General features: G+C 39.5%; 1 protein-coding gene across 4 annotated transcripts in view; it reads right to left on the reverse strand.

Annotated features, from left to right (window-relative positions):
• TTK (TTK protein kinase) overlaps positions 1 to 3,985 on the reverse strand; it is a gene marked incomplete at its 5' end in the record, with an annotated part of 41,834 nt that extends 37,849 nt beyond the window's left edge. For 3 of the 4 annotated variants that reach the window (XM_079716766.1, XM_079716765.1, XM_079716767.1), the window contains 2 exons: positions 130 to 352; positions 2,685 to 2,823. In XM_079716766.1, coding sequence (XP_079572892.1) covers positions 130 to 352; positions 2,685 to 2,823 — 362 coding nt within the window. Of the gene's footprint in view, positions 1 to 129; positions 353 to 2,684; positions 2,826 to 3,969 lie in introns of those variants that run through there. The other variant, XM_079716768.1, reaches the window with a different exon arrangement.
• Between the last annotated feature and the right edge of the window lie 10,141 nt (positions 3,986 to 14,126).

Consider the following 14,126-nt stretch of genomic DNA (forward strand, 5'->3'; position numbering starts at 1 on the left):
GATTTTGTCAAAAAATATTAAATTTCTTACAAGTAATTCTGACAACATGTTTTCATTTTACCTTTTGGTGATGTAGTTATGTGTTATGTAATGTAGTTAGCTAAATGCAGTTAAAATGGTAATACTTACGCTTTTAATTCAGCAAATCTCACTTGAATTCTAGCAAAACTCTCATTTTGGCCATATTTATCTGGAGGAAGTGCTTCAATTGCTTGATTGTAACGACCAATCAATTTATTTAAAAGGGCATCATTTAAAGGGACACTGTTTTTCTCTAGTTTGAGCAACAAATTCAACCAGTCCTCTGGATTGTTTGCCATCATCATAATTTGGTTAACAGTTCCCGAGTTATCTGAATAGGGGACAAAATATACCACAACAGAGGAAAGACATAAAACAAATGCCAAATTGCACTTTTCTTTCAAATTACAGTTAATCACTGATACTCTCAGTATGAACATACACAAACTCCCTAAAATACTTTTTTAAAATTTTAACAACTCATGTAAATATAAGCAAACTTATTTACTGTATATATATTTTTATGATGGTACACTGTACTACAAAAAGCTATATATTTTGAAGGAAAAGAAAACTTAGAAATAAATGTTTATGAGGAGCTTTAGAAAACCATATGCAGTCTAAGAATATTGATGCTGCAGCAGCATAATTCTATCTTAGCATCTTAACGATGCAAAGAAAACCTAAGCCTCTCTCACCACCACCAGTACCAACTTTCTTGGAAAATTCTTCATGCTTATTCATTAAAAATTTAGAAACTTACTGCCCTAGTCCTAACATAACCTTTACAACCTTATTGATCCAACATTATATCCATATTCCTCAAACTTAGTTTTAAACCGATCAAACAAAACCAGTTTACAAAAGATAAGCAACTGGTATGGTCATTTTCTTCTCCCTCCAATTTACCCACATTTCTCCAAAATTTTCATGTTGTTAATTTATTTTTAACCTTCTTTAGTGTTACTAGTTGTCCTGTTCAGGATATTTTAGTCATTATTAAACATTATTAAATTTAGATTTCTCAGAGAAACTATCATTCCTTCTATTAGTTTCAGTTACCTTCAACAAGGGTTAAATATTTACTTTTACAAACAAAATTACTATTTCTGCTTTTTACTAAAAGAAAAACACAAAAAACAAACAACAGATTCATAACTTTGTTTTTACCCTTAAATTTAATCTGGTCTGATCTTAACTTCACTTTCAGTTTTACCTCCCATCGTCTTCCGAACAAGTTAGCCTTCAAGGTGTCTAAAAAACGGTCTTTGCAGATGTATTTCTCATACCCCATTCTCCCTCTCTTAAAACCTTAAAGCATCCTGTCTTATTGTGTTAGTATTCATTCGATGTCAAACATATATTACAATGTAGCATAGTAGATACTAAATTCTTCTCATCTAGAAACCACGGTTTTAATCTTCCTCAGTATCATGTCTTACATCCCAATTATCAATATATGTTAAGTATTCACAGTTTTGAGCAAGCTAAAGATTTTAAATAAGGACTTATCTACCTTGGCGTACAAGCTTTGTTACCACTGTTTAAATACACAAAGTGTGGTGATAGAATATCACCATATTAAGAATTTGCTTTACACCAAAATGATCAGTTTCTAAGTGGTTTCAAGTGAATATGACCTGCCATCATGACTAGTTATAGGTTCTTCCATTTGCTTTCAATCCCTCATCCACTTAATGGTTAGTACAGATACAACAAACTTATCCAAAGGTCACTTTTCAAAAAAACTCAACCATCTAAAATATAGTAAAGAATTCGGCTTCTGAGCTAATACTTTTCATAAAACTAGGGCATTAAACTTTGGGCACTTTCACTCATTCATCATTCAATAAACATTTAAGCACCTACTACTTGCTAGGCACCATTCTTAGCTCTGCAGACACAACACAACAGATAAAAGCCACACCCTCAGAGAGCTCACTTTCTAGTGGAGGAGAGAGACAATAAACACATGAGTAAAGGAGATATAAGGTGATTAGTGCTATAGAGAAAAATAATACAGGGAAAGGAAATAGGGGACACACACCCAACCCCACAGGTTGCTATTTTAAATAGGTGGGTTAGGGAAGGCCTCGATGAGATGACATTTGAACAAAGACTTGAAGGAGGCAGGTAGCTGGGGAGCGGTGTTCCAGGCAGAGAGCAAGAACAAAGACACTGGAATAGGAGCTGGTCCAGCACACAGGAGGCACAGCAAGGAAGCTGCTGTGAGCAAGGGAGAATAGGAGGAGTAACCAGGAGAGTAACAGGAAGATTCTTCAAATCAAATACTGAGTGTATAACCCTAAATCTGTACATCATTTTATTGAGATTGGTGAGGTTTTCTCAGTTTGCAGCAAAAAAAAGGAATGGAAAAAAAATGGCACACCTATTGATGGCAGGCATATCAGCAGAAATGAGAGCTGCCAATGGAAGAGTTACGAAAATTACCTCAGAGCACACTGTAACATGTGATGGTACGTGTCCTTTCTTAAGAAAGTGGAAAATTGTGGGAATATTCCCACACGAAAGGGTTAAAACATAAAATGTTTGTGCTCTAACTGGTGAGCATCAATTACTGAGAAAAGTACACCATGTGAACACCCAGTGGTTCACATTTCCTTCCTTTACAACTCAGAGGTATTCAAAACAAGGGAACTCACCTGTAGTATCAGCAGAGACTTTATTCAAGCTTAGCTCATCAGTAAGGTCTTCGTTTTTAAATTTATTTTTAATATCTCTCACTTTGTTCATTATGGAATCAATTGTCAATTCTCTGCCACTTAAATCCTCAGCCTCCATTTCTAAGGGAAAAAAAATCGAACTATTTAGAATTCCTATTTTTACTAGCATTAAAGAAAAAAATGTTGCAACTAGCCTCTTAGAACCCAGGAGACAAAAGCATTAATTGTATGAATATCTCAACAAAGATATTATCAGGGTGGTATTTGTGAAGCTATGTGCACAGAAACAACAGCATGTCTTTGTAATCCGCCCAGCAAGGATTCCAACAGGTAAGTCCACCTCTTCTTTCCACCAGAACGTCAATGAAGTCATTGCACAACACAGAAGTTGCTGCCCCCTTTCCATTTTTCTTCTCTGCCTTCCTTTCACTCTTTTTCCAGAATTATTTTCTCTGGGCCATCTGCAAATTCAGTCGTTTAAAAAAATGTGATGGTATGTTTGCTTGGATTCTGGTAGTGACATATAGGCATAAAAAAGTCCTTTTGGTAGTGAGAATAACCATTCCTTTATTCATCTGCTTTATGTCAGTAAACCTGCACATTGCAAGTGCTTTCAAAGCATGATACATACAACGTCACGGCCCTTTATTGATAAATGGGGTATCAGCAGCTTGTTCTTGTGCACATCTGGCAGAAACATGATGTGCTACCTTAATCATTCTAATACCAAGAATCTACTGTATTAGTACAGTACTGAGCTCATCTGCATGGTGTTGATGTTTAGTCCACAAAGTGTCCGCAGTCTTTCTTCCTTTCAATCTCATCTCTGTGATTCTCAAACCCATCAATCCAGTAACCCAGGGTCACTGATATCAATGGCGCCCCAGACCTCGAGCGTAACAATGAAAAAGGGGGATAAAGCGGGCAGCTAGGTATCACCCCTTGAAGCCAGGTTCCAAAGGTAACTGTCAGAATCACGGCCACCATCTCCTCTCCCTGTTCTAAAACACCAGACAAGAGAGGGAGTCTCCCCAGATGCCCTGCCAGGCCCTCTCTCCAGCCAAGTCCACATCGACCTCTCGTTTCCCGGGTTCTCAACAAAAAAAATCTCCGGCACTACGGGAGGATTGGAGGGGCAGAGAGCCCGCCCCTCCCCCTCCAGCCCGTTGAGCCGCACCCTACGTCTTCTGCCAGGCTGTGAGCCCTCCCCGCCTCGCCCCCACCGCTCACCGGCCCGCGCGGCGCGGCTAAAGAGCCCACACACCGGCCGCCGCCGTCCCTCCGTGCGCCGGCAAGGTAGGACTCTCCGCCGCAAAGCTGAGTTGAGGACAAAAGATGGAACCCCAGCCCCTCTCCGCAAACACGTTTGAATTTCCCCGCCGCGGCCGCCTATTGGCCAGTGCTAGCCACGTGGATACGTCTGCCGTGATTGGTTCGTGTGCCCTGGCACCGCCCTTCCTACTGCGGCCCACGAGCCCAGCCCCGCGGGGTCTTCCGGTCTGACTCTGGCCGCTCGGAGCCGGGAGTGAAAGGGATGCTGGCTGTTGGCGGGTGTCCCTGGGGCGCCGGTAGACTGGCTTTCCTGCACCTTCCCGTTTAACCAGGCCATAGTTTTGCCCGAGAGGTATCCACTCCCGGGCAGAGTAACCCGGTGAAAGGAAAATAGGAGTGCGGACGCTGCTCCCAGCATCAGGACCTAAAAGGGGCCGTGTCAGTCGGCCCTTCCCCGCCACCGCCCCCTCACTCCTCGGTTCTTCAGGCTCCTCACTGCCCGACTTAGGGAGGATGCGGCAAGGAAGGATCGTTCACAGCGCCAACTCAAGAATCTCAGTGCTTTTTGTCCTTGAGCTTCCACTAGCCTTAGTTCTTCCACTATACTTAAATGACTGTATGCCTCGTCTTCAAGCCAAGGACCTCCCCTTTGTCAGAATTCTGCGCAGAACTCACACGCCCATCACGATTGCTATTTCTGAACTCGCCTTGTCAGCCCCCCTCCCTCCGAGCCTGTCCCACTTTAGAGCTCGTGTCCTCGGGGGAAGGGCACCTCCCTGGTAACCTACGCGAGGGCGAGGCTCTGCGGCTAAGTGGCTTTGTGGTCCAAGGCAATGCTTCTCTTCATCTGCGAAACGAGATGCCTTTTGTACCAGCATTATGACATATGCTCTATGGCAGGACAGGTTGGTTAGTTTTGTGTACGTGTAGGAAACTAACTGCAGCTGTCACTTGTTAACTCCAAAGCTGTCAGAACCCTCGCATTCCCAGCTCTGACTAGCCACCCGGCCAGCCTGAAAGCCCTTCCTCACCGAATACATCTTTCCATACCTTCTGGCTCTGTATTTTTGCTTCAGCACAGCAAAATGATTTGCTATACCTGTTTGGCTAATCACTACCTGTGCATCATTGAGCCTAACACTGCCTTTAATTGAAGGAATATACTATTCCACCAATTCTTGTTGATCTCTTTGGGGCCTGATCTCAAAACTTGCATTTTGAAACGCATTTTGAAAACTGGATTTTCTTGAAAATTCTGCTACTAACTCTTCTTTCTGTACACTCACTCCTTTGGTGAGCTCCTCCAATCTTACTTTTTTCTTTTTTTGGGGGGGGGTGGGGGGCCGCACTCTGTGGCATGCGGAACTTCCCTCACCAGAGATCGAACCTGTGCCCCCTGCATTGGAAGCAGGGGAGTCTTAACCACTGGACCACCAGGGAAGTCCTCAAACCTTACCTTTTAAAATACCATCGTTGGGGACTTCCCTGGTGGTCTAGAGGTTAAGAATCTGCCTTCCAATGCAGGGGATGTGGGTTCGATCCCTGGTCAGGAGCTAAGATCCCACAGGCTGCAGGGCAACCAAGCCTGTGTGCCACAAGTGCGCTACAGCTAGAGAGCTGGGGGGCCCCAACGAAAGGTCCCATGTGCCGCAACCAAGACCAAGACCCGACGCAGCCAAAAATAAATAAATATTTTATAAAATAAAATACTATCTATGTGTTAATGATTCCCAAATGTATAACCCCAGCAGAACTCTCTCTCCTGAACCCCAGACTCAAATATCCACTGTCTACTTAACATCTCCACTTAAATGTCTCATAGGTATTTTAAACTCAAAATGTTCAAAACAGCTCCTGATCTCCCCACTCCCAACCTACTTCCTACAAAATCTTCTCTGTAAAAGACATTCCTTGTTCCATTTTTAAGCCCAAAATCTTGGTGTCCTTCCTGACCCCACATCTAATCTGTAAGCAGATTGTGTCAGGTCCAACAAGGTAGTCCTGGAATTCTACCACCTTTCTCCAGCTCCACCGCTACTGCCCTAGTACCGGGCACCCTCCTCACTCACCTGGGTTATTGCAGTAGCCTCCTGGCTGGTCTCTTTGCTTCTGCCCTCACCTCAATTTGTTCTCCAGCACAGCAGAGTAATCTTCAACGAGATCATGTCAATCCTTTGCTCAAAACCCTTCAGAGCTCAGAATAAAAAATCAAAAGTCCTTACAGTGGTCTAGAGCTGCACTATTTAATATGGTAGCTATTAGCCACATAGGGCAATCGTGCACTTGACCTGTGGCTACTGCACCTGAAGAACTGAATTTCTTAATTAGTTAATTTAAATTTAAAAACTGATACTCAGTGAAATTATTGGAAGAATTTTAAGTATATTGGAACAAATGGAGAATGTGAATCTACTTTTTCAACTGTAAATTTTGTGAGCTCTAAAAGCAGATGAGTACTTCCAATGAAAGTGTCTGAGTTTAATTTGTGTTGCAAGTATACACACTAGATTTTGAAGATTTAGTATGAAAAAATAATGTAAAATACATTATTGATAATTTTAAAAATATTGATCAGTTTTAAATGATGTTTTGATATATTGTGTTAAAATATATTCTTAAAATTAATATCCCCAGTCACAGATCAGAGGAGACTAAGACTTGACAAATAAAAGCAAGGTGGTATCATGGATTGGATCCTGGAACAAAAAGTGAACATTAATGGAAAAACTGATGAAATCCAAGTAATAAGTAATTGAAGTTTAGTTATTAGTGATGTACCAGCGTTAGTTTCTTAATTTTGACAAAGGTACCACAGTACATATGATCTTAGTAATAGGGAAGTTGAGAGAAGAGTGCACATCAACTCCCTGCACTTTTGCAGCACTTGTGTAATCAAAAATTACTCCAAAATAAAAAATTTCTTAAAATTTGGAATTTTCAAAGGAAAGGTAGGAGAACTAAAGAATGTATTTGAAGGAAATATGGCCAAAAATTGTCCAAAGATGGTAAAAGCTATAAACCAACAGATTGAAGAAGCTCAACGAACCCCAAGCACAAGAAACTTTACAAAAATTACATGTAGGCACATAATTAAATTGCTCAAAACTGGTGATACATATATACAATGGAATATTACTCAGCTATAAAAAGAAACGAAATTGAGTTATTTGTAGTGAGGTGGATGGACCTAGAGTCTGTCATACAGAGTGAAGTAAGTCAGAAAGAGAAAAACAAATACAGTATGCTAACACATATATATGGAATCTAAGAAGAAAAAAAAAGGTCACGAAGAACCTAGGGGTGAGACAGGAATAAAGACACAGAACTACTAGAGAATGGACTTGAGGACACGGGGAGGGGGAAGGATAAGCTGGGATGAAGTGAGAGAGTGGCATGGACATATATACACTACCAAACATAAAATAGATAGCTAGTGGGAAGCAGCCGCATAGCACAGGGAGATCAGCTCGGTGCTTTGTGACCACCTAGAGGGGTGGGATAGGGAGGGTGGGAGGGAGGGAGACGTAAGAGGGAAGAGATATGGGAACATATGTATATGTATAACTGATTCACTTTGTTATAAAGCAGAAACTAACACACCATTGTAAAGCAATTATACTCCAATGTTAAGAAAAAAAAAAGATACGTGTACCACAATGTTCGTTGCAGCACTATTTATAATTGCCAGGACACGGAAGCAACCTAAGTGTCCATCGACAGATGAATGGATAAAGAAGATGTGGCACATATATACAATGGAATATGACTCAGCCATAAAAAGGAACGAAATTGAGTTATTTGTAGTAAAGTGGATGGACCTAGAGTCTGTCATACAGAGTGAAGTAAGTCAGAAAGAGAAAAACAAATACCGTATGATAATACATATATATGGAATCTAAAAAAACGGTACTGATAAACCTAGTGGCAGGGCAGGAATAAAGATGCAGATGTAGAAAATGGGCTTGAGGACACAGGAGGGGAAGGGGAAGCTGGGACGAAGTGAGAGAGTAGCACTGACATATATACACTACCAAATGTAAAATGGATGGCTAGTGGGAAGCTGCTGTATAGCACAAAGAGATCAGCTCGGTGCTTTGTGATGACTTAGAAGGGTGGGATAGGGAGGATGGGAGGGAGACGCAAGAGGGAAGAGATATGGGGACGTATGTATACTTATAGCTGATTCACTTTGTTGTACAACAGAAACTAACACAACATTGTAAAGCAATTATACTCCAATAAAGATATAATAAATAAATAAATAACTCAAAAAATAACAAAAAATAAAAATTGCTTTTATCATGAGTCATCATTCTTTAGCTCCTTTTAAAAAAAATCTTGGATGTGATAGACTACACTTTGGCTTTAACTTTACTCGCTATTTATCCTCACTCTCCACACTCCCTGGGCATTCAAACAATTTTAATACATAAAATTATGTTCATATTTTAGAATATGGAATACAGCAATATTTTGTTTATTACAAATATTTTAATTTACAGGTTTGTATAAGTTTATTAAGAATATTTTAATTTACAGGTTTGTTCCACATAAGTAACTTAATTAACCTACAAATTAGAGAGAAGGAGGTAGAAGAAATCTTTTGGTCTCTGCATTTATACATGCAGCTATAGTCTGCAAGTCCACAGGCTTGTGGCAGGGCTCACTTGGAGGCCAAGATGACTAGCTTCTCTTTACATGTGGTCTTTCACCTTAAAAGAAGCTAAATGGGCCCCTTCATGTGACCATAGCATCATTCTAAGAATGCTGAGTGGCAAGACCAGGTCTAAGAGCATGAATGCCTGGGTATGGTTGGCCTGCCACGGTGACTAGGAATGAACATAATCCATTAGGTTTTGCTAACCTTCTAATTTTCCTTAAGTAGCCAAATATCTAGATACAAAGATGCAGAGTCTCTTAGTGATTATTATTATGATTCTGACTTGGCAGTTAGAGATATTTGTGACATTTCAAGTAAATTGTACTATTTGGTGATCTAAAGCCTCAACATACAAACACTTACCAAGCATCTCTTTGTATCATGTCTGCTGATGTCCCTATGAGCCAATGCTGACACATGGCCTAATCCAGAGTCGATTTGGAAGGGGATCCACAAGGGCACAGATACTGGGAAGAATGATTCATGGGGCATTAATGTGGCAATCACCACAAGATCATTGAAAATTGTACTGTATAATTTTCTTTTTTTTTTTTTTTTTTTCTTTTTTTATTAGTTTCTGCTTTATAACAAAGTGAATCAGTCATACATATACATCTGTTCCCTAATTTTCTTAATTATTAAAGTGGGAGCATATTTTGTCAATTAAAGATATCAACCTCAATGCATGGATTTCATTTTCCATATTTAGTATTTGAATTTAATTATTTCCTTTAACTATTTCATTTTATTATCAATATCATTTTGTGTTTCATTGAATTCATAGATTTTTTTTTTTAAACAGCATTGCTATTTCTTTTCTCACATTATTCTGCTCTGGATTTCATTGAATGTAATCAATTAACAATATAGTCATAACAATTATATGGAGAGTCAAATGTTTTAGTGTTTTTAAATTTTTTCTTTAGTAAAGAAAGTTTAGCATGTCAACAGATCAAAAGAAGGTTAATATTTCTAAAGTATTTTTATGGATGAGGTTCTAACTGTAAAATATTATGTCAAACAAACAAACAAACAACAACAAACAAGAACTACATATGCCACACAAAATACATCTATAGATCGAATTGGGCCCAAGAGCTATCAGTTTGCAAACTCTGCTCAAACTAAAAGTAAATGATAAAATTAATATTTTAGCATAACAAGCCCAATTTTTGCTCCATGCTATGTCATCCAGATAGGTCTTAAGAGAATTTAGAATGTTAATGTTTTCCACCATCTGCCATTTTCAGAGTGAAATCCTCAATCTAATTTGGAGAAAAGATCTGCCATACAGCAGACTGTTACAGAGTTTTATATATATTCATTAGTGATAAGCATAAAATCAGTTTAATTTATAGTTAAAATGCTATTCAAGAAAACTTGAAGGCAAGTCTTTCAGCCAGAACAATTTTAATTTCATGCCAGTTGATAAAAGTTGGCTAAATTAGGCCTGTTTTACCAGTAATCACTGGTCATCACTTTGTTTGTGGGGACAGAAATGGGATGTGTAGGACCCTCAAAAGTGTGGTCTGCAGACCAACATCAGCATTACCTAGGAACTCCTTAGAAATGCAAAATCTTGGGTGCCATGCCAGACATACCGAATTGGAATCTGCAATTTAACAAGATCCCCAGGGGACTGTGTACCGTTAAAGTTTGAGAGGCACTGGCCTGGGATACATTTCTTGATTAAGTGGTGTCTTGTTCAAAACCACCAGGACGGACCTCATCAGTGAGCTTTTGTTGGGAGAGGAGAAGCATGAGCACTTGGGGCAGGGCCCTGACTCTGGCCATCCTGAGACAGAAATATTTGAATTGGCTCCAGAGCCCCATGGACATTTTGCTATGGGCCCCGTGCAAAAATGTAGAGGTAGCATACTACCGCTTCTCCAGCAGCTGAGAACTGTTTCTATATGAATGCTGGTTTTCTGAGGGGACACACAGTCTTCCAGAAATACTTGCTGTCAGTACATTTTGCTCATACCCACTCCTAAAACTTTCACCCACACTTCATTTTACGACTCAACCTAATAGTTCCCCTGAGAGCCTAGAGAAAAGGAGCCATGGAGCCACTTGCCCTTCTAGAGACACACTGCCATGTAGTGTTACATGTGCAGTGGCCTTTTCAGTGCCTCACTTCAGAAGGCATATGGCATCAATCTGTCCCATTACTGGTCATATTAACATGATCACTTTGTTAAGGTGCTATCTGCCAGTTGTCCACTGTAAAACTTCCTTTTCTCATAGAGGTTCGGGAGAAAAGTATTTGTTGTGAGGGAACAGATAAAAATTCTAAATCCCAGTATATCCCTCTGTGAGAGAGAAAATGTTAACAAATATCTAATCAAAGATTAGAGAATATAGTTCATGTTATTCTTTTTAAGAACAATAAAAACAATTAACAATGCTAAGTTATCTAAATTACACTTGTGGTGGCCAAATCTGTATAATCCTTTTAAATTACCTTGGTATTGGGGGTAGTTTTTTCAACACGAGAGTACACTATAGAATATCCATATTTTTCCCCATGGGAAGAAATAGCGATGGTTATTTCCTTTTTGTACTTACAAAGTAAAATTCAGAACATTATATATGGTTACTTAATTCAATTATTAATGAAGAGAGATATATCACAATAGCTTTTTTTAAAAATAAATTTTATGTATTTATTTATTTTTGGCAGTGTTGGGTCTTCGTTGCTGCATGTGGGCTTTCTCTAGTTGCGGCGAGCAGGGGCTACTCTTCATTGTGGTGCACGGGCTTCTCATTGCAGTGGCTTCTCTTGTTGCAGAGCATGGGCTCTAGGCGTGCGGGCTTCAGTAGTTGTGGCACGCGGGCTCAGTAGTTATGGCATGCGGGCTCTAGAGCGCAGGCTCAGTAGTTGTGGCTCACGGCCTTAGTTGTTCTGCGGCACGTGGGATCTTCCCGGATCAGGGCTCGAACCCGTGTCCCTTGCACTGTCAGGCGGATTCTTAACCACTGCGTCACCAGGGAAGCCCCACAAAGCTTTTAAAAAATCTTTTCAATATCCACTAAAGAACTTACTCTCTTTAAAGTAAATTTATGGGTAACAATTTCAGTGGTTAAAATGCCATGTTTTTGTTTTTGTTTTTGTTTTTTGGCCAAGACAAGACACTCAGTTTTACTCTTCTTTCAGTGGCAAAAACATATAATCAACATGAATTATTACATAACATTTGGGCATGTAAAAATATTTTTCTAAATAAAGTTAAATCTAATACTGACTCCATCCTCCTGGACTTTGGAATTAAGTACAAATTTTCCTCCCTCCCTCTCTTCCTTCCTTCCTTCCTTCCCTCCCTCCCTCCTTTTTTTTTTTTTTTTTTCCTTTTTTAAGACTTCATTTTTTTTTAGAGCAGTTTTGGGTTAAAGAGATTTCCCATATACCTCCTGGGCCCACATATGTATAGATTTCTCTATTATCAACTTCTCCCACTAGAGTGGTACGCTTGTTACAACTGATGAACCCATGTTAACATATCATAATCACCTAAAGTCCACAGACACCTTAGGGTTCATTCTTGGTATTATACATTCTATGGGTTTAGACATGCATAATGGCATATATCCATCATTATGGTATTGTACTATTTTCACTGGCCAAAAAATAAAAGTGCTATGCTTTAACTATACTTTAATAGTCATTATCTCATTTGACCCACACAACAATTATATGAAGAAGATAGGGAATGCATTATCTTCATTTATCAGATGAGGAGAACCTTAAAGAGACCAGTGATTTGCCCATGCCCACACATGTTAGGGCCAGAAATAAAAACAGAACTGAGGTCTCCTGATTCCTGGACCAGGATGTTTTCCATTATAGCATAGTATTTATCTCCCTAGTTGCTCTTAAAATCTATGATCTGGGGCTTCCCTGGTGGCGCAGTGGTTGAGAGTCTGCCTGTGGATGCAGGGGAGGATGTGATGGGGAAATCACTCTTGATTTGATTCTCAAAAAATGATGGGGTAGTGCCTGATAAACATAGTAGAAACTCATTGAATGTTTGTTGAATGAACACATGAATTAGTTAACATGTATTCATGACATATATCTTAGCTATTAACTTTTCTAGTAAGCCACTGACAACCCCAGTCTAGGTTAGGAGATACTACTGTTTCCATTGTGCCCCATCATACTTCTGTTGTAATTTGTCATCAATGGTATTGTTGAGATTAGTATCATTATTATTGCTACATTTATTGGGTGCCAGAGGCTGAGGCACTGAGATTAACTCAGATTACAAGGTCACATAGTTAGTAAGGGAGATTAACTCAGATTACAAGGTCACATAGTTAGTAAGGGAAGAGTCATTTGTCATCACTTATTACCCTTTATTATACTCATCTTCTTACTTGTCTCTCTACTGCACTGCTGATTCTTTGAGGATTGAACCTGAGTCAGAGTCAGCTTCCATAATACCAAGAACAGTAGCAAACAACATTCACTGAGTAGTCATACTACTTTACATGGTTGACCTCATTTAAATTTCACAACATGCTTATGCTTAGGTACTATTCAACCTATTTTACCATAAGATACATTTGGTAGTTATTTCTTTAAGATATACCATATGGGGCTTCCCTGGTGGTGCAGTGGTTGAGAGTCCGCCTGCCGATGCAGGGGACACAGGTTCGTGCCCCGGTCTGGGAAGATGCCATATGCTGCGGAGTGGCTGGGCCTGTGAGCCATGGCCGCTGAGCCTGCGTGTCCGGAGCCTGTGCTCCACAACGAGAGAGGCCACAACAGTGAGAGGCCCGTGTACCAAAAAAAAAAAAAAAAGATATACCATATGATTGAAATTATTGCAAAAGGCTATAATTATTTTTCACATTTTATTTATTTATGATTTTAAATATAATCTTTATTCTTTAGAACAGTTTGAATTTAAATGAAAATTGCAAAGTACAGGGTTCCCATATATTCCACACACTTTCCCTTATTATGGATATCTTACATTCATATGGCACATTTGTTACAATTATTAAACCAATATTGAGTCAGTAGTTTATTCAGACTTCCTTAGTTTTTACCTAGTGTTCTTTTTCCATTCCAGGATCCCATCCAGGATACTACATTACTTTTAGTTTTCATGTGCCCTTAGGCTCCTCTTGGTTATGACAGTTTATCAGACTTTCCTTGCTTTTGATGAACTTAGTTTTTCAGAGAACTACTTAGATATTTCGTAGAATATTCCTCAATTGGAAACCATCTAATGTTTTTCACATGATTAGGCTGGGGTTATGGGTTTGGGGGAGAAAGACCACGGAGGTAAAATGCCATCTTTATCACATCAGAGCAAGGGTACATAATATCAATATTTCTTATCACTATTGCTGTTGACCTTGATCACCTGGCTGAGGTAGTGTTTGTCAGATTTATTGACCCTAAAGTTACTGTTTTTCTTCCCATTCCACATTGTACTCTTTGGAAAGAAGTCACTACATGCAGCCCTTACTTAAGGAGC

The sequence above is a fragment of the Hyperoodon ampullatus genome (genome assembly GCF_949752795.1).
Source record: "Hyperoodon ampullatus genome assembly, chromosome: 12".
NCBI lineage: Eukaryota > Metazoa > Chordata > Mammalia > Artiodactyla > Ziphiidae > Hyperoodon > Hyperoodon ampullatus.